This window comes from Kogia breviceps, chromosome 8, assembly GCF_026419965.1.
Source record: "Kogia breviceps isolate mKogBre1 chromosome 8, mKogBre1 haplotype 1, whole genome shotgun sequence".
Lineage (NCBI taxonomy): Eukaryota > Metazoa > Chordata > Mammalia > Artiodactyla > Physeteridae > Kogia > Kogia breviceps.
In genome coordinates this window covers 77,923,120-77,950,262 of record NC_081317.1, presented here as the reverse complement: position 1 = coordinate 77,950,262, position 27,143 = coordinate 77,923,120, and the positions used below count along the sequence as shown (strand labels likewise).

The window sequence follows — 27,143 nt, the reverse complement described above, 5'->3', positions numbered from 1 at the left end:
TTTCAATATTAAACACTTCTCAGTTTTTCTTTGAAACTACCTATTTTTGTAATAATGCAAACATTTTTATTAAAGAGAAAAACTTTCTCCCTTCTTAACTTCAGGTATCATGTTACCATCCTGATTAGTAACTCCCTTTTTTATTCCCTGAACTCTTCTACACGCTATGCTTAGATGCTCCCAGAGGTTCCTGGCTCTTTTATCTTTGTTCTTTGCTCCCCAGTGACTTTGTGGCTTTTGCCATACCTTAACATCGTTGTCCTCTGAATCCTCCCCCAGGCCTAGATCTCTGCATTTCTAACCACCACCGAATTTCATCAGCCACCTTTCAAAACCTTTGTCATCTTTCAAGGACTTTCCTAAGTTTTGTGTCCTCCATGAAGAATCCCCAAATACTGGCAGACAGAAGGGATTTCTACTTCCAAGGAGTCCCACAGCTTGCTCTTGTGTCATACTTGGTATCTGTTAGTAAACATAGTTTCTTCTCTTTTGGTGTTGGTCTTTGGGACACAATTTTATTTATTTATTTTTATTAGAATCATATGATATGCCCATCAAAGTATTTTGAATGAATGAATGAATGAAGCTATTATTCTTAGCAGTATCAATATTGTAAAGGAAGAGTGGGTAAACTGATAGAATATATGCTGCCTGTGGGTTCTGGAGGGCTAACACACTCATCATGCTTCAGTGACATCTTTGGGAGGAGGGATGTGGTAGGTACTAAAGTCAGCTGTTAAGTTAAAAATGAATGCAGTCAAAATTATCCATCAGAAGTCCTTTACATTGCTTAGAAAGAGAAGTACGTGAAGATTTGGTCTCTAATTGCTTTTTGTCTATGTTGGAACTTTCTTCAGTTGAGCACCAGATTAAATAGGGGATGTTGAAATACTACAGTGCAATCATTGAGATGAGATGGGCAGACTCAAGACATGCATGTGGGACCTGAGACCAACCAGGAAACAGTAGGTCCTGCCTCTCACTCACACTCAACCCTAGTGCCTATGAGGTCACTTTGGGGCAGTGGTCTTTCATGTGTGGTATCCCCAGGGGCTCCTTGGGATCTTTGAGACCCTTTCAAAGGTCCTCAAAATCAAAATTAATACTTTTAAAAAAATATTTATTTATTTTTGGCTGTGCCGGGTCTTAGTTGCGGCACACAGGATCTTTGTTGCAGCATGCAGACTTCTTAGTTGCATCATGCAAACTCAGTTGCGGCATGTGGACTCTTAGTTGTGGCATGCATGCGGGATTTAGTTCCCTGACCAGGGATCAAACCAAGGCCCCCTGAATTGGGAGTGCGGAGACTTACCCACTGGACCACCAGGGAAGTCCCAAAATTATTATTATTGGGTTTTTTTGGCTGCATTGGGTCCTCGTTGCTGCACATGGGCTTTCTCTAGTTGTGGCGACCGGGGGCTACTCTTCGTTGCCGTGCGAGGGCTTCTCATTGTGGTGACTTCTCTTGTTGAGGAGCACAGACTCTAGGAATGCGGGCTCAGTAGTTATGGCTCGCGGGCTCTAGAGCACAGTCTCATAGCTGTGGCGCACGGGCTTAGTTGCTCCACGGCATGTGGGATCTTCTTGGACCAAGGATCGAACCTGTGTCCCCTGTACTGGCAGGCGGATTCTTAACAACTGTGCCACCAGGGAAGCCCCCCAAAGTTATTTTTATAAAGGTCCATTATTTCCCTGTTTTACTCATTCTATCATGAGCGTACAGTGGAGTTTTCCTGACGTTACATGACAAATCCATAATATCTAAAACGGCTATTAAAATACTATTTCCTTTTTCCAACTCCATGTCTATGTGAAGCCAATTCTTTTTATATACTTCAACCAAAAACACTTTGTAACAGATTGAATGCAGAAGCAGATACAAGAATCCAGCTGTCTTAAGCCAGACAAAAATACAATGCTCTTCTTGTATACATTTAAAAAATATTATTCATGAAAAATATGTTATTTATTTTAACATGTAATAGGTTTACCATAATTATTTTAAAATTAACTAATGGGTAAATACTTTAAAAAGTCCCAGTTCTAATTTTGAATGCGTAAATATTGGTAGCTATACTCTATAAGTGAAAGCTTTCTGTAGGTCCTTGGTAAATTTAATGACTGTGAAGGAGTCCTAAACCCCAAAAGTTTGAGAACTGCTCCTCTTGGGCATACTATATTCCTGAATGTGGAATGGCATTGATATTGCCCATACTTCAACATTTTATATCTTCTTCTCACCTTTCTTCTTTTAGTCCTCTTTCATTCTTTTTTATTTTCCACTTTTTAAAAATTGAAGTATAGTTAGTTTACAATGCTGTATTAGTTTCAAGTGTACAGCAAAGTGATTCAGCTATCTATCTATCTATCTATCTATCTATATATCCACACACACACACATACATATATGCATTTATTCTTTTTCAGATTCTTTTCCATTATAGATTATTACAAGATATTGAGTACAGTTCCCTGTGCTATATAGTAGGTCCTTGTTATTTACCTATTTTATATATAGCAGTGTGTGTCTGTTAATCCCAAACTCCTAATTTATCCCCTCCCCCCACCCCCTGCTGTCCCCTTTGGTAACCATAAGTTTGTTTTCTATGTCTGTTAGTCTATTTATATTTTGTAAAAAAAATTCATTTGTATCTTTTTTAGATTCTCCATATAAGTGATATCATATAATATTTGTCTTTGTCTGACTGACTTCACTCAATATGATAAGCCCTCTCTCAGTCTTTTAGCAAAGATTTTGAATTTGTCCAAGGTAAATATGTGGTATCTGTCTGCATGGAATTTCAAGAAGCATTGTTCTTTCTTCCGTGTTACACTTAGAAAATGAAACAAGTAATCTTCATTGTATAAATAAACCTTACTATGGATGACATAAATGAAATTGCCTTTAACCTGTAATTCCTAATAAAGGCTTTATTAGGATGGTGGGTTTTCTAGAAGTCAGTTATTTGAGTATAGCTCCACTAATAGTGAAGTTTCACTCCAAGAAATTGTTTTTTGGACTATGTAGTTCACTTGGATGTAGTCCTAGTAAAGTTTTGGATAATTTAACAAGAAACTTGTATCATAAATGAAGACCATCTGTGTACTTGGATAACATATTTGTGCTTATTTTGCTGGGTGGAAATTGGAAATTGAGTATATCTAACTTGGAAACCTTAATAGATTAGAGTGGTTATACAACAAATAGGCCCGGCATTCAGTTAAACTCTGTATTTCACTTTCCACGGGCAGTTGTAAAGAACACCCATAAGGGAAACCTCCCATTTCCTTTTCCCTTCTTATCAAAATGATTTCACATGATCTGAAATTATAAACATCTTGTTTGCAAGTTTAATTCCCCAAAATACTGAATAAGGCTGAATCATGTGTGACAAACAGAGGAGAGGATGTCTTCTCATTGCCATTTGAAATTGTGATTTTGGATTAACATAAAGAGAGCTTTCACCAATCTGGGGAGTGGAGGGATGGGGTATGACATTTTAGTTTGAACTTTTATGATATGCTCTACTAAGTAGGTTACTGTTGAGTTCTTCTAATTCCCCACTAGACTCTGTGGAGAATTCATAAATGTTTTACTCATGGACTCATGAGTTTATATAATCTAAACAGTCATTCTGAAATTCTAAATGCTTTTGCTCAACAAGGCAGTATATGAAAATTTCATATAAATTTCTCACCTAAACAGGAGAAGTGGCATTTTAGGGAACTGTGAGTTATTTAGTTGATATTCTATTAAAGATGTTACAAAAGAAAAAAAAAAAAGAAAAAAGAAATCATTACCAGCAAGTAGTGCTTACCTCTGACTACCCAAAGAGAAGAAAACATGTAAGGTTATTTTGTGTTCTTTATGAAGTACTCCTAAATGCTGCCTTCTGGAAAGATTATTTACTGGAAAACCAGTGAGGTCAACTTGTGGCAGTGTTGGCGAGCCAGATCCTTGGGTTTGTGTTATTTTAGGTTTGGATGCCCTTTGCCTGAGACTCTTAATCTTGGATCAAGTGACTCCCCCAAGGTAATCTTAAGATTGTGGACAAAACCCTGTAGGAGACCCTGAGCCGAGTCTTCAAAGTATACAGGCTGGCTTTGCACTGATGAGTTTCCCCAGCCAACAGACCATGCACTGTGGAAATCCATCTGCCTGGCACTCAGTTTGAAGAGGTCCTTGCTCCAAGGGAGGGACTGTGTAGAGAAAATAAAAAATGTCAGTCTGGAGTCTGAAAATATTTTCTCCGTTTGATCCATTCTGGTGATTCCCTGCATGCTATAGATTCCATGATAAATAAACTATTGCTTATCTTGAAGTAGATTACAATAATGTTAAACAACTGAATAGGTGCAGTTAAGCATTGTGAGTGCTGCGATGTATATAAGATAGAGTAGGGGCTATAAAAAGGAAGTAGTCAGTTTCACCTGGAAAAGTATTTTGTTTTGTTTTGTTTTTTTGTTTATTTGCGGTACGCGGGCCTCTCACTGTTGTGGCCTCTCCCATTGCGGATCACAGGCTCCGGACGCGCAGGCTCAGCGGCCATGGCTCACGGGCCCAGCCGCTCCGCGGCACGTGGGATCTTCCCGGACTGGGGCACAAACCCTTGTCTCCTGCATCGGCAGGCGGTCTCTCAACCACTGCGCCACCAGGGAAGCCCTGGAAAAGTATTTTTGAAATGTTAGATTTTTTTTTAAGTATGAAGAAGCTAAAAAAAATAAATTACTTGTTAGCTGTGTGCCCTTCAACTCCCAATCACACAGTCCCCTGGATGTTAAAAAAAAAAATCCATGCACATTTAGAAGGATTTTTTTTTTTTTAATCAAGGAATGCCTGTAAGACTATTCCTTTATCAGAGATTCCCTTGAGAAAGAATCTGTTATCTGGAAACCCTAAAAAGCCCCAGTGTAGAAATACTTTCAGTGACATCAGGAATTAATTGATGTATAGCTACCATTAGAGGATTAGTCTTTGGACATTTCTTTGCTATTCCCCAGTCCTGGGCTTGTATGTAAAATCTTATTATATTTTAGGGTAAGACAAACTGTTTGTGCCAACACAGCCTGAGACCAACACCGTTTCCCTTCTTTATCCTCTGCCTTTCCCTTCCCCAAATAACAACCACAGTTAAAACACAACTCTCCTGCCCCAGTATATAAAAAACACCCAATCTCTAAAGGCTGTCATGATAGTTGCAGAAATGACATATTCTCTGCCGTCAACGACAGTGTGCTGCTCCAAGTGGCAAACACATGTTGAGTATTTGGCCTCAATAGATTTGGGCTATTGAATCGGAGCTAACAAACATATGGTTCCTAATAGTTCTCTGTTGAACTGAACATGGGGGGACCTCTTCCATATGTGCTGAAGAGTATATTGCAAAGGCTACCATTTATGAGGTAGGGGGAAAAAGTAAAGTTCTAAATTGAGAATTGTTTGAAACACTTGCAAATTAAGCCTGCTTTTCTTTTCCTGTAGTTTTGAGATAAGATATGGGAGTTGCAGGAGGAAAGTTTCCATGTTCTTGTTATGGCACAGGTTTCCTGTTTACACCCTTGGAGAGAAAATTGTATACATGGATTCTTGAAGTTCTATTTTAAGTGTTTTCATTTTGTTGCTCATTCAACAATCATTGGTTGGGCCCTGGGGCAACAGAAATGACTGGCATGGGGCCTGTAGGAGCTGGAGTCTAGTTGGGGAAAATGGATCCATAAAAGTCATTCGTTTGTAATATGAGAGGTCCTAGGAGGGAGATTTGGAGGTCAGGAAGTATTTTTCTATGAAAAAAATACATCAAAGTTAAGTTCCCATGCTACCAACCAAAAAGCTAATTTTTACCTTTGATATTACCAATAATAATAACTAAGCTTTACTGAGCCTGAGTAAGTCCCAGGGAGAAATCTAAGCCTTAATTCCTTTCAGTAGCCCAATGAGGTATTACTGTTATTCTTATCTCCTTTTTAATATATGGGAAAAGAGGCCTGAAGAAAGTAATTTGCCCACATCGTTCTATTAGACTCAGCTGTCTAGCCTTTTAAAAGAAGGGAGTGGTTGAGCATAGCTTGCTTAATTTGTATACATAGGCTCCTAAATTAGGGACCCTTTTTGGAGCTGTTTTTTCCAAATTAATTAATTAATTATGGCTGCACCGGGTCTTAGTTGTGGCATGCGGACTCTTAGTTGCAGCATGCATGCAGGATCTGGTTCCCTAACCAGGGATTGAACCTGAGTCCCCTGCATTGCGAGTGTGGAGTCTTACCCACTGGACCACCATGGAAGTCCCTGGAGCCATTTTTAATAGGTAAATGTTACACATGAGGTTTAATGATATAAATTTGTTATCCGTTTCCTTTTTATTCTAAGTTCCTTCAGAGTAAGAACTTTGTCTTATTTGCCATAGAATTCCCAACATGCCGTATGGAGCCCTATTTTAAAATATTTGTTGAATGAATTCAGATATTTTGAAATTCAGCCAATGGTAAGCCATGCTTATACAATGTGTATCAAATTGTCAACCTAAATAAACAGGTAAACTGAGGCAAGCTTGAATGATCAGAAATTGAGTTTATTCAGGAATAGCAGAGGAATTGCAGTTTGGGAAATGCATGCTGTAGCAAGCTACAGGCGAGTCTGTTGAGGGTTTGGAGCAGGGAGTGCAAAGAGGTGGACGTCCAGCCAGTGTCTAAGCAGTAAATTCATTGTCTTGAGGATGGGGAGAGATTCTTGACATATGGTTATTGGTCAAGAAATAAGTCTCATCTTCTGTGAATCAGGCATTTATGGGAAATCAGTTTCTCAGTTAAGTTCCCTTCTGAGGGCACACGTGTGATATTCTCCATTACGTATCCTCCAGATTAGTTTTAGATTGAACTCTTTTACAGAATCTTGCTGAGGTTACATCTCTCCTCTGACAGTCTTTCCAGCTTCCTGTCAAATCTTAGCCAAAGTGGGACTTTATAAGTGAGAATTCTGAAGTTTGAGAGCTTAATATTCACTCTGTAAGGTTATGGTACAAGATTTAAAAGTGACTTTTGGCAGAATTAAGAGAATGCTTCTGCTATATCTTTACTTCCTTGGTAGACTTTTGTGCATTTAGGGATCTTTCACTTAAAATGAGATAGTGGACCAACTAACTTTGTGAATATTTTTGTGTTCACATTGGCTTATTTGTGTCTATGTAGTCTGTAATAGAAGCCAATAAATGCTTAGGGGTTTGGGGCCGGTCTTGGCATTTTAATTAGGGTCTATTATATTTAAGTATATCTTGGCTACCTGGACTACTGTGGTTATACTGTGTTCTCATTTAATGAGACTATGAAAATAATGAGATTTTTCTGTTCAGTCCCAGAAATCCTGGATTGAAGGAGTGTTCGACAAGAGAGAATGTAACAAAATCATACCCAGCTCAAAAGACCCTCACAGGTACAATTTTTAATTACATTTTTCTTTTTAAAGCAACAGTACTTGGAGGACTGTTTACTGAAATTTAGAGATATGACTTGTTTACCCTGATGGAGCCACTGTTAATATTGTGGTAGATTTCACTCTGCTGTTTTATCTTTGATGCTCCTGTTCCTCTTCCTGGGAGGATAGATAACAGGGAAATACCTAGTGCTACATCCATTCCACTGGGTTTGGATAAAAAATTTACAACTTTTGAGTATTGAATATTCAAACTAGTGTGACTTCCTTATCCCCAAATGTCTGTGACTATAGTAACTGGGATATTTCAGGACTCAATGCTCAGATTATGCAAACAGTGAATTTTTTCCTCCTGCAGGCTTTTTGCTTGAGCAGGTAATGGGCAGCAGAATGGAATGATTTGAGTTTGATTATTCTGAGTTCTTGACAACCCTTTGGAGGTTCTACTTGTAGAACAAAGTTCAAAACAGCAGCCAGTGAAAGATAGAGGAAGAGAGGTCTATGGAAAATTCCCCAGGGTAATCAGGTCCATGAAATTAAGATTGGGTAGCAATGCCCTGGGGGAAAAGAATTAAAAGGAAAGGAAAATAGGAGAGCAGTATTTTAATTAGGGCGACCACTCTATTTTTAGATTCTGCTGAGCATTTGGCCTTACATTCATTTGAAGTTTAGAAATCACAGCTGTATGCTCATGAAAGTAGCATGGTGAGGCCACTGAAATTCTAGTTCTTTGGGGATGATGACTAAAATAGTGTTCTTTGCCTTTGTTAAATATTTACTAGTCCCACCCTCTTTGAGTTACCTGTGGCTTGTAAGCCCCGTGATTGGAAATCCTCATTTTACCTGCTTATAAAATGTTTACGGAATGAAAAGGCAGGGTAACCTTGTTTTTTCCCCTCATCTTTTATGAGATTTTGTAATATGATAGTGGCTGCAGTAGAAGGCACATTGAGCTCAGGTGGCTTCCACTGCTCTGTAAATGGAAAATCATCTTCACAGTCACCTTGAACCTCATGAAAAGTGATAAACTATAGGTCATTAGCCCACAGACTCAAGAAGAGTATCAGTGATCATAATTCCATGAATGGTCGAAGATATACTACTTTTTATGGGAAAAAATCAGTCTCTCTTACTTGGTGATTGTAAAAGCTGGATGGATGACTATGGCTATTCCTTCCATGCCAGGCTTTTTCTTAGATCCTAGTACGATTTTCAAAACTGTGGCTTTCATGCAGTTTTCTTCCTTATGGTGCACAGCAAAAGAGTGGTAGTTCACTATTTTTAAATTTAGATAAAGTTTGTCTTTTACTGATTCTTTTTGTAGCTCCTAATAAGAAACAAATCTGATAGACTTGATTACAACATCTTTTTCTTTCTCATTTGGAACTTGTTGAAGTGAAGCTTCTGAGAAAAAAAGATTTCTAAAAGGCTGGGGACAGGAAGAAGTGAAAGGCCTGAATATTCATCTCTGAATAATTTAGAATGATTGAGTCTATGAACACTACCTTTTCTTCCATTATTTTACCTAGATTTCTCTTCTAGTTAAAACTTCTTCACACTTAAAATATGATCATTGATGATCATAATGCTAACTCCCAAATCCAGAAGACTTTTTTGAATCATAAAAAAGAGATTAATGAAGATAATTATTATAATCATACCAACTGTTCCTCAGTTTGATAGTGTTTTAGGGTTTTAAAATTGTATATGTATGTTTTCTTACTTTATTCTCAAGAATTCTGTGTTATCTTCATAGTATAATAATAATAGCCACCATTATTATACATCCTGCAATGTACCAGATACTATAAGACACTTTACATATATTATCACCTTTAATGCTTTTAATAACTGTATGGGTCAGATATTATTTTCAGATGTGAAAACTGGGGCTTAGAGGAATTGTTAAATCATTGAGATTTAAATCCAGGTATTTTGGTTCCAAACTCAGTATTCTGTTAATTGGATCATAGTTGCTGCAGTATAATTATATATGGTAAATGACATATGGGAATATTTGGGAGATGATGTATGAGTACTCAGTAAACCCTGATTTCCAGATTATGGAAAATTAACAGATACTTACTGTATAAGCTTTAAATATGTTTTCAAATATATTAATAAACTAACAGTGGTTTTATTTCTTTAATTTAGATGTACTGCAGGATGCCAGGTTTGTCAGAATTTAATCAGGTAAGACAGATAAACAGTTCTCTGTTTATATATTTCTCTGAAGTTGCATCTATTTTTTTGCATTAATTAACAATCCTTCCTTTTGATGTGCATCTTACATTTCACATGAGGATTTCTCTTAATCTCCTTAAGTATTAAGATTATTTTTAAAATTAAATTAAACATTTCTTATACAGCAGGTTCTTATTAGTTATCTCTTTTATACATATTAGTGAATACATGTCAATCCCAATCTCCCAATTCATCCCCCCCCACACTTTCCCACCTCGGTCGGTGTCCATACATTTGTTCTCTACATCTGTGTCTCTATTTCTGCCCTGCAAATGGGTTCATCTGCACCATTTGTATAGGTTTCACATATATGCGTTAATATACGATATTTGTTATTCTCTTTCTGACTTATTTCACTCTGTATGAGAAACTCTAGATCCATCCACATCTCTACAAATGACCCAATTTCATTCCTTTTTATGGCTGAGTAATATTCCATTGCATATATGTACCACATCTTCTTTATCCATTCATCTGTTGATTGGCATTTAGGTTGCTTCCATGACCTGGCTATTGTAAAAAGAGCTGCAATGAACATTTTGGTACATGACTCTTTTTGAATTATGGTTTTCTCAGAGTATATGCCCAGTAGTGGGATTGCTGGGTCATATGGTAATTCTATTTTTAGTTTTTTAAGGAACCTCCATGCTGTTCTCCATAGTGGCTGTATCAATTTACATTCCCACCAACAGTACAAGATGGTCCCCTTCTCTCCACACCCTCTCCAGCATTTGTGGTTTGTAGATTTTCTGATGATGCCCATTTTAACTGGTGTGAGGTGATACCTCATTGTAGTTTAGGTTTGCATTTCTCTAATAATTAGTGATGTTGAGCAGATTTTCATTTGCTTCTTGGCCATCTGTATGTCTTCTTTGGAGGAATTTCTGTTTAGGTCTTCTGCCCATTTTTTGATTGGGTTTTTTTTTTTTTAATATTGAGCTGCATGATATTTTTCAGATTAATCCTTTGCCCATTGATTCATTTGCAAATATTTTCTCCCATTCTGAGGGTTGCCTTTTTGTCTTGTTTGTAGTTCCCTTTACTTTGCAAAAGCTTTTAAGTTTCTTTAAGTCCCATTTGTTTATTTTTGTTTTTATTTCCGTTACTCTAGGAGGTGGATCAAAAAAAATCTTGCTGTGATTTATGTCAAAGAGTGTTTTTCCTATGTTTTCCTCTAAGAGTTTTATAGTGTCCAGTCTTACATTTTAGTCTCTAATCCATTTTGAGTTTATTTTTGTATATGGTGTTAGGGAGTGTTCTAATTTCATTCTTTTACATGTAGCTGTCTAGTTTTCCGAGCACCACTTATTGAAGAGACTGTCTTATCTGCATTGAATATCCTTGCCTCCTTTCTCATAGATTAGTTGACCATAGGTGCATTGGTTTATCTCTGGGCTTTCTATGCTATTCCATTGATCGATATTTCTGTTTTTGTGCTAGTACCATATTGTTTTTATTACTATAGCTTTGCAGTATAGTCTGAGGTCAGGGAGTCTGATTCCTCCAGCTCCGTTTTTTTCCCTCAAGACTGCATTGGCTATTTGGGGTCTTTTGTGTCTCCATACAAATTTTAAGATTTTTTGTTCTAGTTCTGTAAAAAATGCCATTGGTAATTTGATAGGGATTGCATTGAATCTATAGATTGCTTTCGGTAACATAGTCATTTTCACAATATTGATTCTTCCAATCCAAGAACATGGTATGTCTCTCCATCTGTTTGTATCATCTTTAATTTCTTTCATCAGTGTCTTATACTTTTCTGCATACAGGTATTTTGTCTCCTTAGGTAGGTTTATTCCTATGTTTTTTATTCTTTTTGTCACAGTGGTAAATGGGAGTGTGTCCTTAATTTCTCTTTCAGATTTTTCATCATTAGTGTATAAGAATGCAAGAGATTCCTGTGCATTAATTTTGTATCCTGCAACTTTACCAAATTCATTGATTAGCTCTAATAGTTTTCTGGTGGCATCTTTAGGATTCTCTATGTATAGTATCATGTCCTCTGCAAACAGTGACAGTTTTTCTTCTTTTCCAATTTGTATTCCTTTTATTTCTTTTTCTTCTCTGCTTGCCGTGGCTAGGACTTCCAAAACTATGTTGAATAAGAGTGGCGAGGGCTTCCCTGGTGGTGCAGTGGTTGGGAGTCCGCCTGTCAATTCAGGGGACATGGGTTCGTGCCCTGGTCTGGGAGGGTCCCACATGCTGCGGAGTGGCTGGGCCCGTGAGCCATGGCTGCTGGGCCTGCGCATCCGGAGCCTGTGCTCCACAGTGGGAGAGGCCACAAGAGTGAGAGGCCTGCATACCGAAAAAAAAAAAAAAAAAAAAAAAGAGTGGCGAGAGTGGACATCCTTGTCTTGTTCCTGATCTTAGAGGAAATGGTTTCAGTTTTTCACCACTGAGGATGATTTTTGCTGTGGGTTTGTCATATATGGCCTTTATTTTGCCGAGGGAGGTTCCCTCTATGTCCACTTTTTGGAGAGCTTTTATCATAAATGGGTGTTGAATTTTGTCAGAAGCTTTTTCTGCATCTATTGAGATGACCATGTGGTGTTTATTCTTCAATTTGTTAATACAGTGTATCAAGTTGATTAATTTGAGTATATTGAAGAATCCTTGCATCCCTGGGATAAATCCCATTTGATCATGGTGTATAATCCTTTTAATGTGTTGTTGGATTGTTTGCTGGTATTCTGTTGAGGATTTTTGCATCTATATTCATCAGTGATATTGGTCTGTAATTTTCTTTTTTTGTAGTATTTTTTTCTGGTTTTGTCATCAGGGTGATGGTGGGCTCATAGAATGTGTTTCGGAGTGTTCCTTCCTCTGCATCTTTTTGGAAGAGTTTGAGAAGGATGGGTGTTAGCTCTTCTCTAAATATTTGATAGAATTCACCTGTGAAGCTATCTGGTCCTGGACTTTTGTTTGTTGGAAGATTTTTTTTTTTTTTTTTTTTTTTTTGCGGTATGCGGGCCTCTCACTGTTGTGGTCTCTCCCATTGCAGAGCACAGGCTCTGGACGCGCAGGCCTAGTGGCCATGGCTCACGGGCTTAGTTGCTCCGCGGCATGTGGGATCTTCCCGGACCAGGGCACGAACCCGTGTCTCCTGCATCGGCAGGCGGATTCTCAACCGCTGCGCCACCAGGGAAGCCCTGTTGGAAGATTTTTAATCACAGTTTCAATTTCAGTGCTTGTGATTGGTCTGTTCATATTTTCTATTTCTTCCTGGTTCAGTCTTGGAAGGTTATACCTTTCTAAGAATTTGTCCATTTCTTCCAGGTTGTCCATTTTATTGGCATAGAGTTGCTTGTGGTAGTCTCTTAGGATGCTTTGTATTACTGTGGTGTCTGTTGTAATTTTTCCTCTTTCATTTCTAATTTTATTGATTTGAGTCTTCTCCCTCTTTTTCTTGATGAGTTTGGCTAATGGTTTATCAGTTTTGTTTATCTTCTCAAAGAACCAGCTTTTAGTTTTATTGATCATTGCTAATGTTTTCTTTGTTTCTATTTCATTTATTTCTGCTCTGATCTTTATCATTTCTTTCCTTCTACTAACTTTGGTTTTTGTTTGTTCTTCTTTCTCTAGGTTTTTTCAGTGTAAGTTTAGCTTGTTTATTTGAGATTTTTCTTGTTTCTTGAGGTAGGCTTGTGTTGCTATAAGCTTCCCTCATAGAACTGCTTTTGCTGCATCCCATAGGTATTGGATCGTCGTGTTTTCGTTGTAATTTGTCTCTAGGTATTTTTTTATTTCCTCTTTGATTTCTTCAGTGATCTCTTGGTTACATATTGGTAACATATTGTTAGCCTCCATGTGTTTTGTCTTGTTTCTTCATCTGGTACATAGCCCTCTCTCTGCCTTTTCATCTTGTCTATCTCTATGTGAATGCAGTTTTTGTTCCACAGGCTGCAGGATTATAGTTATTCTTGCTTCTGCTGTCTGCCCTCTCATGGATGAGGCTATCTAAGAGGCTTGTGCAAGTTTCCTGATGGGAGGGACTGGTGATGGATAGAGCTGGGTGTTGCTCTGGTGGGCAGAGTTCAGTAAAACTTTAATTTGCTTGTCTGCTCATGGGTGGGGCTGGGTTCCCTCCCTGTTGGTAAACAGCCAAACAGGCCTGAGGTGACCCAACACTGGAGCCTACCCGGCTCTTTGAGGGGGCTAATGGCAGACTCTGGGAGGGCTCACACCAAGGAGTACTTCCCAGAACTTCTGCTCCCAGTGTCCTTGTCCTCATGGTGAGCCACAGCTACCCTCCGCCTCTGCAGGAGACCCTCCAACACTAGCAGGTAGGTCTGGTTCAGTCTCCTATGGGGTCACTGCTCCTTTCCCCTGGGCCCGATGCCCACACTACTTTGTGTGTGCCCTCCAAGAGTGGAGTCACTGTTTCCCCCAGTCCTGTCAAAGTCCTGCAGTCAAATACCGGTAGCCTTCAAAGTCTGATTCTCTAGGAATTCCTTCTTACGTTGCCAGACCCCACGTTTGGGAAGCCTGATGTGGGGCCCAGAACCTTCACTCCAGTGGGTGGACTTCTGTGGTATAAGTGTTCTCCAGTTTGTGAGTCACCCACCCAGCAGTTACGGGATTTGATTTGATTGTGACTGCGCCCCTCCTACCATCTCATTGTGGCTTCTCCTTTGTCTTTGGATGTGTGGTATCTTTTTTGGTGAGTTCCAGTGTCTTCCTGTCAATGATTGTTCACAAGACTATTTTTTAAAAATAATTTTTGAGGTATAATTGACATAAACTGCACATATTTAAAATATACAATTTGATGTTTGTTTTTGTTTTCTTTACTGTTTTAATCATTTTTAAGAGTACAGTTCAGTGGTGTTAAGTATATTCACATTGTTGTGTTATGGATTTCCAGAACTTTTTATCTTGCAAAAGTGAATGTGTATACTACGTTTTGTTCATCCATTCATCTATTGATGAATACATGGGTTGCTTCTACCTCTTGGCTGTTGTGAATAACGCTGCTATGATCATGGGTGTGTAAGAGATTTTTAGTGTTTTCTTAAAACATCCCCAAAATGATTCTAATGTGTAGCCAAGGGAGAGAACCAGTGAGAATGTTTTTAAACTTAGAAAACAACCCAGTGTTGGAAATCAAATATAAATCTCAGTGTGAAGTTTTAAAAATTGTTAATATATGTCATCTATATATTACCCTAGGAACATGTAGAAATGTTACATCTATTTTCTATTCTGAAATTGTGTGTTTTCTATTTTGAAATTGGTATTTATCCCAAATTTAAGGTGTTACTGTGGGCGATTGATTAGAGACCATTATGGGATAGATTATGCCTGGACCATCTCAGCTGCCAACGGTAGTGAAAATGAACAATGGTCTGTTGAAAAGCACACAACGAAAAGCTCTACAGATACATTTGGCACAATTAACTTCCAAGATGGAGAGCACACCTACCACTCTAAGGTTTGCTAATAACCTACATTATTGTGCTGTTGTTGTTTTTTAATATCTTTATTGGAGTGTAATTGCTTTACAATGGTGTGTTAGTTTCTGCTTTATAACAAAGTAAATAAACTATACGTATACATATATCCCCTTATCTCCACCCTCTTGCGTCTCCCTCCCATCCTCCCTATCCCACCCCTCTATATGGTCCCAAAGTACCGAGCTGATACCCTTTGCTATGCAGCTGCTTCCCACTAGCTATCTGTTTTACATTTGGTAGTGTATATATGTCGATGCCACTCTCTCACTTCGTCTCAGCTTACCCTTTCCCCTCCCCGTGTCCTCAAGTTCATTCTCTATGTGTGTGTCTTTATTCCTGTCCTTTCCCTAGGTTCTTCAGAACCATTTTTTTTTTTTTTAGATTCCATATATATGTGTTAGCATACAGTATTTGTTTTTCTCTTTCTGACTTACTTCACTCTGTATGACAGACTCTAGGTCCATCCACCTCACTACAAATAATTCAGTTTTGCTTCTGTTTATGGAAGAGTAATATTCCACTGTATATATGTGTCACATCTTCTTTATCCATTCATCTGTCGACAGACACTTAGGTTGCTTCCCTGTCCTGGCTATTGTAAATAGAGCTGCAATGAACATTGTGGTACATGACTCTTTATGAATTATGGTTTTCTCAGGGTATATGCCCAGTAGTGGGATTGCTGGGTCTTATGGTAGTTCTATTTATAGTTTTTTAAGGAACCTCCATACTGTTCTCCATAGTGGCTGTATCAATTTACATTCCCACCAACAGTGCAAGAGGGTTCGCTTTTCATCACACCCTCTCCAGGATTTATTGTTTGTAGATTTTTTGTAGTTTTGATTTTCATTTCTCTAATGATTAGTGATGTTGAGCATCCTTTCATATGTTTGTTGGCAATCTGTATATCTTCTTTGAAGAAATATCTATTTAGGTCTTCTACCCATTTTTGAATTGGGTTTTTTTTTGACATTGAGCTGCATGAGCTGCTTATAAATTTTGGAGATTAATCCTTTGTCAGTTGCTTCACTTGCAAATATTTTCTCCCATACTGAGGGTTGTCTTTTGGTCTTCTTTATGGTTTCCTCTACTGTGCAAAAGCTTTTAAGTTTCATTAGGTCCCTCCCATTTGTTTACTTTTGTTTTTATTTGCATTTCTCTAGGAGGTGGGTCAAAGGGATCTTGCTGTTATTTATGTCAAAGTGTTCTGCCGATGTTTTCCTCTAAGAGTTTTATAGTGTCTGGTCTTACATTTAGCTCTTTAATCGATTTTCAGTTTAATTTTGTGTATGGTGTTAGGGAGTGTTCTAATTTCATTGTTTTACATGTAGCTGTCCAGTTTTCCGAGCACCACTTTTTGAAGAGGCTGTCTTTCCTCCATTGTATATTCTTGCTTCCTTTATCCAAAATAAGTTGACCATAGGTGTGTGGGTTTATCTCTGGCCATTGTATCCCATTCCATTGATCTATATTTCTGTTTTTGTGCCAGTACCATAGTGTCTTGATTACTGTAGCTTTGTAATATAGTCTGAAGTCTGGGAGCCTGATGCCTCCAGCTCCATTTTTCTTTCTCACGATTGCTTTGGCTGTTCAGGGTTTTTGTGTTTCCACACAAATTGTGAAATTTATTGTTCTAGTTCTGTGAAAAATGCCATTGGTAATTTGATAGGGACTGCACTGACTCTGTAGATTGCTTTGGGTAGTATAGTCATTTTTCACAATGTTAATTTTTCTAATCCAAGCACATGGGATATCTCTCCACCTGTTTGTATCATCTTTAATTTCTTTCATCACTGTCTTACAGTTTTCTGCATACAGGTCTTTTGTCTCCTTAGGTAGGTTTATTCCTAGGTATTTTATTATTTTTATTGCAATGGTAAATGGGAGTGGTTCCTTAATTTCTCTTCCAGATTTTTCATCATTAGTGTATAAGAATGCAAGAGATTTCTTTGTATCCTGCTACTTTACCAAATTCATTGATTAGCTCTAGTGGTTTTCTGGTAGCTTCTTTAGGATTCTCTATATATAGAATCATGTCATCTGCAAACAGTGACAGCTTTTCCTCTTTTCCTATTTGGATTCATTTTCGTTGTTTTTCTTCTCTGATTTCAATGGCTAAAACTTCCAACAGTATGTTGAATAATAGTGGTGAGAGTGACAACCTTGTCTTGTTCCTGATGTTAGAGGAAATGGTCTCAGTTTTCACCATGGAGAACAATGTTGGCTATGGGTTTGTCATATATGGCATCTGTAATGTTGAGGTAAGTTCCCTCTGTGCCTACTTTCTGGAGGGTTTTTATTTAAAATTAATGTTGAATTTTGTTGAAAGCTTTTTCTGCATCTATTGAGATGATCATATGTTTTTTTCTCCTTCAATTTGTTAATATGGTGTATCACACTGATTGATTTGCGTATATTGAAGAATCCTTGCCTTCCTGGGATAAACCCCACTTGATCATGGTGTATGATCCTTTTAATGTGCTGTTGGATTCTGTTTGCTAGCATTTTGTTGAGGATTTTTGCACCTTTGTTCATCAGTGATATTGGCCTGTAGTTTTCTATCTTTGTGACATTTTGTCTGGTTTTGGTATCACGGTGATGGTGGCCTTGTAGAATGAATTTGGAAGTGTTCCTCCCTCTGGTATATTTGGAAGAGTTTGAGAAGGATAGGCGTTAGCTCTTCTCTAAATGTTTCACAGAATTCACCTGTGAAGCCATCTGCTCCTGGTCTTTTGTTTGTTGGAAGATTTTTAATCACAGTCCCAACTTCAGTGCTTGTGATTGGTCTCTTTATATTTTCTATTTCTTCCTGGTTTACTCTTGGAAGGTTGTGCTTTTCTAAGAATTTGTCCATTTCTTACAGGTTGTCCATTTTATTTGCATATAGTTGCTTGTCGTAATCTCTCATGATCCTTTGTATTTCTGCAGTGTCAGTTGTTACTTCTCCTTTTTCATTTCTAATTCTATTGATTTGAGTCTTCTCCCTTTTCTTCTTGATGAGTCTGGCTAATGGTTTATCAGTTTATCATCTCAAAGAATCAGCTTGTAGTTTTATTGATCTTTGCTATTGTTTCCTTCATTTCTTTTTCATTTATTTCTGATCTGATCATTATGATTCCTTTCCATCTGCTAACTTTGGGGTTTTTTGTTCTTCTTTCTCTAACTGCTTTAGGTGTAAGGTTATGTTGTTTATTTGAGATGTTTCTTGCTTGTTGAGGTAGGATTGTGTTGCTCTAAACTTCCCTCTTAGAACTGCTTTTGCTTCCTCCCATAGGTTTTGGGTCATCGTGTTTTCATTGTCATTTGTTTCTAGGTATTTTTTGATTTCCTCTTTGATTTCTTCAGTGATCTCTTGGTTATTTACTAGTGTGTTCTTTAGCCTCCATGTGTTTGTATTTTTTGCAGATTTTTTCCTGTAATTGATATCTAGTCTCATAGCATTGTGGTTGGAAAAGATACTTGATAACAATTTCAATTTTCTTAAATTTACCAAGGCTTGGTTTGTGACCCAAGATATGATCTATCCTGGAGAATGATCCATGAGCACTTGAGAAGAAAGTGTATTCTGTTGTTTTTGGATCGAATGTCCTATAAATATCATTTAAGTGCATGTTGTTTAATGTATCATTTAAAGCTTGTGTTTTCTTGTTGATTTTCATTTTGGATGATCTGTCCATTGGTGAAAGTGGGGTGTTAAAGTCCCTTACTATGATTGTGTTACTGTCGATTTCCCCTTTTATGGCTGTTAGCATTTGCCTTATGTATTGAGGTGCTCCTATGTTGGGTGCATAAATATTTACACTTGTTATATCTTCTTCCTGGGTTGATCCTTTGTTCATTATGTAGTGTCCTTCTTTGTCTCTTGTAATAGTCTTTATTTTAAAGTCTGTTTTGTCTGATATGAGAATTGCTACTCCAGCTTTCTTTTGATTTCCATTTGCATGAAATATCTTTTTCCATCCCATTACTTGCAGTCTGTATGTGTCCCTAGGTCTGAAGTGGGTCTCTTGTAGACAGCATACATACTGGTCTTGTTTTTGTATACATTCAGCCAGTCTATGTCTTTTGGTTGGAGCATTTAATCCATTTACATTTAAGACAGTTATCACTATATATGTTCCTGTTATCATTTTCTAAATTGTTTTGAGTTTGTTATTGTAGGTCTTTTCCTTCTCTTGTGTTTCCTGCCCAGAGAAATTCCTTTAACATTTGTCATAAAGCTGGTTTGGTGGTGCTGAATTCTCTTAGCTTTTGTTTGTCTGTAAATGTTTCAATTTCTCTGTTGAATCTGAATGAGATCCTTGATGAGTAGAGTAATCTTGGTTGTAGGTTTTTCTTTTTCATCACTTTAAATATGTCCTGCCACTCCCTTCTGGCTTGCAGAGTTTCTCCTGAAAGATCAGCTGTTACCCTTATGGGGATTCCCTTCTATGCTATTTGTTGTTTTTCCCTTGCTGCTTTTATTGTTTTTGTTTGTATTTAATTTTTGATAGTTTGATTAACATGTGTCTTGGTGTGTTTCCCCTTGTCATCCTGTATGGGACTCTCTGTGCTTCCTGGACTTGATTGACTCTTTCTTTTCCTATATTAGGGAAGTTTTCAACACTAACCTCTTCAAATATATTCTCAGTCCCTTTCTTTTTCTCTTCTTCTTCTGGGACCCCTATAATTTGAATATTGGTGAGTTTGATGTTGTCCCAGAGGTCTCTGAGACTGTCCTCAATTATTTTCATTCTTTTTGTTTATTCTGCTCTGTGGTAGTTATTTCCACTATTTTATCTTCCAGGTCACTTATCCATTCTTATGCCTCAGTTACTTTGCTATTGACTACTTCTAGAGAATTTTTAAATTCATTTATTGCGTTGTTAATCATTTTTTTTTTTGCTCTCTAGTTCTTTTAGGTCCTTGTTAAACGTTTCTTGTATTTTCTCCATTCTATTTCCAAGGTTTTGCATCCTCTTTACTGTCATTACTCTGAATTCTTTTTCAGGTAGACTGCCTATTTCCTGTTCATTTGTTTGGTCTGGTGGGTTTTTACCTTGCTCCTTCGTCTGCTGTGTGTTTCTCTGTCTTCTCATTTTGCTAACCTTACTGTGTTTGGGGTCACCTTTTTACAGGCTGTAGGTTCGTAGTTCCCATTGTTTTTGGTGTCTGCCCCCAGTGACTAAGGTTGGGTCAGTGGGTTGTGTAGGCTTCCTGGTGGAGGTGACTGGTGCCTGTGTTCTGGTGGATGAGGCTGGGTTTTGTCTTTCTGGTGGGCAAGACCACGTCCAGTGGTGTCTTTTGGGGTGTCTGTGACTTTATTATGATTTTAGGCAGCGTCTCTGCTAATGGGTGGGGTTGTGTTCCTGTCTTGTTTGTTTTTTTGCATAGGGTGTCCAACACTGTAGCTTGCTGGTTGTTGAGTGGGGCTGCGTCTTAGCGTTGAGATGGAGATCTCTGGGAGAGCTTTCGCCTTTTGATATTACATGGAGCTGGGAGGTCTCTGGTGGACCAATGTCCTGAACTCAGCTTTCCCACCTCAGAGGCCCAGGCCTGACACCTGACCTGAGCCCAAAGTCCCTGTCAGCCACACCACTCAGAAGTAAAGGGAGAAAGAAAGAAATAAAGAAAAAAAAAGTAGAATAAAGTTATTACAATAAAAAATTTAAAATATATATTTAAAATAAAAAAAGTTAAAAGTAAGGAAGAAATAAAGAACAAAGGAAAGAAGACAGCAACCAATCCAAAAAACAAATCCACCAATGGTAACCAGTGCTAAAAACTATACTAAAGGGCTTCCCTGGTGGCGCTGTGGTTAAGAATCCACCTGCCAATGCAAGGGACACGGGTTTGAACCCTGGTCCAGGAAGATTCCTACATGCCACAGAGCAACTAAGCCCGTGCACCACAACTACTGAGCCTGCGCTCTAGAGCCCGTGAGCCACAACTACTGAGCCTGCATGCCACAACTACTGCAGCACGTGCTCCTGGAGCCCATGCTCCACAACAAGAGAAGCCACCGCAATGAGAAGTCTACGCACTGTGACAAAGAGTAGCCCCCAGTTGCCTCAACTAGAGAAAGCCTGTGTGCAGCAATGAACACCCAAGGCAGCCAAAAATAAATTATAAAAAAAAAAAACTGTACAAAAAAACCAACAAAAACAGATAGACAGAACCCTAGGAAAAATGGTAAAAGCAAAGCTATACAGACATAAATCACACAAAGAAGCATACACATACACACTCACTGAAAGAGAAAAAGGAAAAAAAAAAATCTATATATATATGAAAAAGGAAGCAAGCAGCCAAATCAATAAACAAATCTACCATTGATATTAAACTCTAAATACTAAACTAAGATAAACAGAAAACCAAAAACAAATAGATGCAGAAAGCAAATCCCAAGTCTGTAGTTGCTCCCAAAGTCCACCGCCTCAATTTTGGGATGATTTGCTCTCTAGGTATTCCACAGATGCAGGTACATCAAGTTGATTGTGGAGATTTAATCCACTGCTCCTGAGGCTTCTGGGAGAAATTTCCCTTTCTCTTCTTTGTTCGCCCAGCTCTTGGGGCTCAGCTTTGGATTTGTCCTCGCCTCTTGTGTGTAGGTCTCCTGGGTGCGTCTGTTCCGGCTCAGGCAGGACGGAGTTAAACGAGCAGCTGCTTCAGGGGCTCTGGCTCACTCAGACCGGGGTGGGGGAGGGAGGGGTATGGAATGCAAGGTGAGCCTGCAGCGGCAGAGGGCAGCGTGATGTTGCACCAGCTTGAGGTGCGCCGTGCGTTCTCCTGGGGAAGTTGTCCATGGATCACGGGACCCTGGCACTGGCGGGCTGCACAGGCTCCCGGGAGGGGAGCTGTGGAGAGTGACCTGTGTTCGTACACAGGCTTCTTGGTGGCGGCAGCAGCAGCCTTTGTGTCCCATGCCCGTCTCTGGGGTCCGCGCTGATAGCCGCGGCTCGTGCGCGTCTCTGGAGCCGCTTTAAGCGGTGCTCTGAATCCCATCTCCTCGCGCACCCAGAAACAAAGAGGCAAGAAAAAGTCTCTTTCCTCTTCGGCAGGTCTAGACTTTTTCCCGGACTCCCTCCCGGCTAGCTGTGGTGCACTAGCCCCTTCAGGCTGTGTTCACGCCACCAACCCCAGTCGTCTCCCTGGGATCTGACCTCCGAAGCCCGAGCCTCAGCTTCCAGCCCCCACCTGCCCAGGCGGGTGAGCAGACAAGCCTCTCGGGCTGGTGAGTGCTCGTCGGCACCGATCCTCTGTGCGGGAATCTCACCGCTTTGCCCTCTGCACCCCTGTTTCTGTGCTCTCCTCCGTGGCTCTGAAGCTTCCCCACCGGCACCCCCCGTCTCCACCAGTGAAGGGGCTTCCTAGCGTGTGGAAACTTCACAGCTCCCTCCCAGAGGTGCAGGTCCTATCCTTATTCTTTTGTCTCTGTTTTTTCTTTTTTCTTTTGCCCTACCCAGGTATGTGGGGAATTTCTTCCCTTTTGGGAAGTCTGAGGCCTTCTGCCAGCGTTCAGTAGGTATTCCGTAGGAATTGTTCCACATGTAGATGTATTTCTGATGTATTTGTGGGGAGGAAGGTGATCTCCACATCGTACTCCTCCACCATATTGAAGGTCTCCTATTTTGCTGATTTTTAACAGAGGCTATAACCTCCAAATGTATCTCCAAATGGTACTTCTAAGTGTAGATGATCAGATGACCAGGTTTTATTGCAAAGGTGATCCATGTTACTCACCTGTTGACAAAAATGACCTGACTCTTCTTTTTCTTCTATGTCTGAGGGGCATGATACCTTTCCCAGGTGTGGTGTGGCCAACTCTTTGACTGACTTCTTTCAGCCAGGTTATGCCCTCTGCAGAAGAGAATGGCTTATTGCTCATGAGGCAGTTGCCAAACGGCTTCCCTTTTCTTAAGGAATGTACAAAAGTTACTACCGAAGAACAGGCTTCACCTGAATCACGGCCAGAGCAATTCCCAGTAATTTAACCTGTGGCTGTTGATGCCTGCTATGCCCTTGTGAGAGTCTTTTCTCAGGAAGAAAATGGAGAAATTTCTGTACCCCCTGAATGATAGTGCTGGGCTTTACAGGCCAGTTTTTCTCCTGTCCCTAATATAGTAATTTTACATGTGATTCACATAGTATTGACAGGCCAGCCTGTCTCTCAGCTGTTTTCTATTGAGCTTGTTAACTGTACGCTGCTTTATTAGAGGCAGCTTTCCTTGGGGAAAATACAGGGGCAGCCTACCTCAGGAAAGCTCAGAATCAGTTGTGTCCTGCAGTACATCATCAGTTAAAAGGATTTGAAAAACTGTTCTTAATAGTGCAATCATAGTAAGCTTTCATAATATAATTGTATAATAATCTACATTTCTGATTACTAATCCACTTGCATCTAACTTTGTGCATTGATTTTTGTTTGTTTGTTTTAGTTGGCAAGAAAACTGTCCTCCAATCCTTTTTGGAAGCTGACTCTCAGAACTCTTTATGTAATTTTTCCCTTAATTGTTCATCTTTTTCCTTTTGCTTTTATGTTTGTTCATAATCATCTTCATTTACTCATTTTTTTATGCATTCAACAGATCTTTATCAGTTGCCCATACTTTGCTATGCCCCAAAGAGAATATGTTCTGTGTGCTAACATTGCGTACAGTCTAGTGAGGGAAAGAGGAAATAAATATATAATTACCTCAGACGGTGGGGATGCTAGGAAAGGGGGGGAATACAGGGTTCTTTGAGAGCATGAAAAGGGAACTCCTCCTGTTTTTCTGGGGTGGTGTGCATGTGTCAAGGAAGCCATCTGAGAGTAGGGATGGCTAAGCTGAGATGGGAAAGATGAGTGAGGTGTTTGGTGTCTGGTGAGACAGAAGGGTAAACCACTGTGGGCGTGAGGAATAGCTTGTGGAAAGGCCAAGGGGGAATATGGTACATTTAGGAAAGCTGAAAACATGTTTAGACAGATTTGATCACTAATACATTTTATGCTTAGCCTTAGGCTCCTGTTACATCCTCTGTGCCTGAATGCATTTTATTTGATCTCTCAGAAGAGGCTACCCTTATATTTCAGCCTGGAATTGCACTTCAGGTTTAGCGTGCACAGCAGGAGAGCTTGTGAGAGCTGGTTACTCATCCCATCTGGGGCATTTCCCTTCCTGGTTGTTATCCCTCCCACCTCCTTCCACAGAGGTTTGGAGGTGAGTTACGATAAAGGAGGAGGAGGGGAAAGAGAATCATTAAAGCTTAGCACCGTCTTCAGTTGGCCTTTGGAAGAAGACTCTAGTGCTGATAATTTAGTTAATCAAGGTGTTATCTTCAAATCTCAAGAAGTATCTTCTAGGACAAAAAGGACTTATAACTGAAAGGGAGGGCTACCTGGGAGAGAGAACTGAGAGAGAGAGAGGAGAACTAAACCAGAGCTGCCTCCTCTGCCCTTATTCATTATTCCGGGCAAAATCAACCCTTTCACAAAGGTTAACTTGTATTTTTCCTACTCTTTGAGTATGTGATAAAGCTGTGGCAACTCAGTTTTCTCACTTGTAAACTGAATCCTAGTTTCCCTTAGATTCTTTCTACTACATCCTGTGATGGCTGCACCATCCTCATGTCAGAAATTCTAATATTTTAATTATGAAATAAAGGGATTATGTTTTAAGAATTTCAAAGATGAAGACAATTGTTTTAAATCACTATCATTCTGGAGGACAGTGTGATAATTCCTATTTGCATAACTATGGTGATGTCTACCTGTGGTTATTTTTGCTATAGTTTTATAAACTCTTGGTTTCCTATGGTCCTTATCCTATAAATCTGACTTAGTCTTGCTGTTGGTTGGCTCACACTCATCTCAATATGATTTTACCAGTCTGTATGTGGCTGCATTGGCTGGGAAAAGAAAGCCAGCCATACACTATAATCTTGGGCAAAATGCAAAATGATTCTGGAGCTGCCTGATTTGTCTTTTCTTTTGGTTACATTGACTCTCTTATGAAAAGTATTTATTTTGGAAAAGAAGTTTCTAGAGAGATGATATATATATATAGGAAATGGTTAGAATGTAAAATTTAAAATAAATGAACATGCTTCTAGATCTTAATTTAAATTATGCAAATATGTGAAATGGTCCAGTAAATTAAAAGCCATAGCATTTATGAAAAAAACCTCATTTCACTTATTTCTAGAACTATTTTTAAATGGGTTTGCTGGTGTAGTGATTTTTGCCAGTTTGAAGTATTTCTGCCTTACCTCAGACCTTCTAGAGAATGTTGGTAGACTAACCCCAAAAACCAGAGGAGGCCTTCCTATGGTGACTTGTAATTCTCAGAAGGAACTTAAAAGGGGGTATGGGATCTTTTCAAAGTAAATATTTCCATTGTATGAAGATGAACTTTTAAAGAGATCCTAGACATTTTCTTTCAAGTTTTGGCATTTCAGTTACCCTGCTGTGTGTTTACTGCGATGTGGCAGGTATTTTCCACTATTTTATGTATATGTGTATATGCGTATCTTCCAGTATATTAGAACTTCTTATGACACAAAGTTGGATCATCTGTTACATTTAATGTTGAAAGAGTGGAAGATGGAACTGCCAAAGCTGGTGATCTCTGTCCACGGGGGCATCCAAAACTTCAAGATGCCCTCCAAACTTAAAGAGATCTTCAGCCAAGGTTTGTTCAAAGCTGCAGAGACAACAGGAGCGTGGATAATAACTGAAGGCATTAATACCGGTAAGGCACATTCCCTGTTTCAGTCTGTTTTTTTTTTTAAATTCCTTCTTTTTAACTGTGAATCAGGCAGTATAGCATCTAACCTCTGCTCTGCAGTGCTCCCAGGAGATTTGGTAGTGTGAGAAAGACTGGAAGTGTAGTGACTGGAAAAGAAACGCAGTAGGATCCTAGACCTTTCCTGGAATGTATTTTTACCCTTGTTAAAATATGCTATTTTAGGGGCTTCCCTGGTGGCGCAGTGGTTGAGAGTCCGCCTGCCGATGCAGGGGACACGGGTTCGTGCCCCGGTCCGGGAAGATCCCACATGCCGCGGAGCGGCTGGGCCCGTGAGCCATGGCCGCTGACCCTGCGCGTCCGGAGCCTGTGCTCCGCAATGGGAGAGGCCACAACAGTGAGAGACCCGCGTACCGCATAAAAAAAAAACGCTATTTTAATATAACTTTGGGTAAATGTCTGGCAAAGAAAATAGGTTTTCATGAGCTTTGGACTGTGGTGAGGTAGTGTGTGGGCATAGACGTGAGCTAAACTCACCGTGGTAAGGTTCTCAGGAATTGGAAATCAGTGACATGTGCAACAACTGCATTGAGTGTATGGGGCATGAGGAGATAATTAACTACATAACTGGCATTTCACTCACTTGTTTCTATCACTGACTCATACTTCTCGAAATCTGACATTCAAGAACTTCATTTAGTAGCCCCTGAACCTCTAACCCTACTCTTTTGCATCAGTGTTTATGAACTGTATGCATGTTAGAGAATCATCTGGGGACTTTGCAAAGATACAGATGCACAAGTTCTACCCCAGATTAATTAAAGTTTTTCAGGGTAAAGCTTCTGAAGGGTATCTAATGTGCAGCCAGGGTTGAGGATTACTGACTTCACAGACTCCTCTCTTACTAATCTGTTACTAGTATGTTACAGTTCTGACACCAGTTCTCATGTGTGGGTTCTTTCCCAACACACCACAGTTCTCCAGCACCAGCTGAGTGTCTTACATTTCAGCTCAATTCTGAATTACTGTCTACCAGGAAATAGCGATGGATTCCGCAGGTTAAGGGCTCAATCCCACAAGACTCTCCCCATTTCAGATGTCAGTCTCAAGTCCAGGTTGTTACCGGTGCTTCTGACTGGCTGGCTATAAATCAGCCAGCCACCATCCCCTCCTTGGGTTTGATGAATTTGCTAGAGCAGCTCACAGAATGCAGGAAACCAGTTTACTCACTAGATTACCAGTTTATTATAAAAGGATGTAACTCAGGAACAGGTAGATTGAAGAGTTGCATAGGGCAAGGCATGTGGGAAGGGGCAC

At 39.4% G+C, this 27,143-nt stretch overlaps 1 protein-coding gene across 1 annotated transcript in view; it reads left to right on the top strand.

Moving 5' to 3' along the window:
• Positions 1-27,143, top strand: part of TRPM6 (transient receptor potential cation channel subfamily M member 6) — a 136,327-nt gene that overhangs the window by 11,065 nt on the left and 98,119 nt on the right. The window contains 4 exon segments of the mRNA XM_059071598.2: positions 7,347-7,426; positions 9,581-9,619; positions 14,924-15,101; positions 25,619-25,832. Coding sequence (XP_058927581.1) covers positions 7,347-7,426; positions 9,581-9,619; positions 14,924-15,101; positions 25,619-25,832 — 511 coding nt within the window.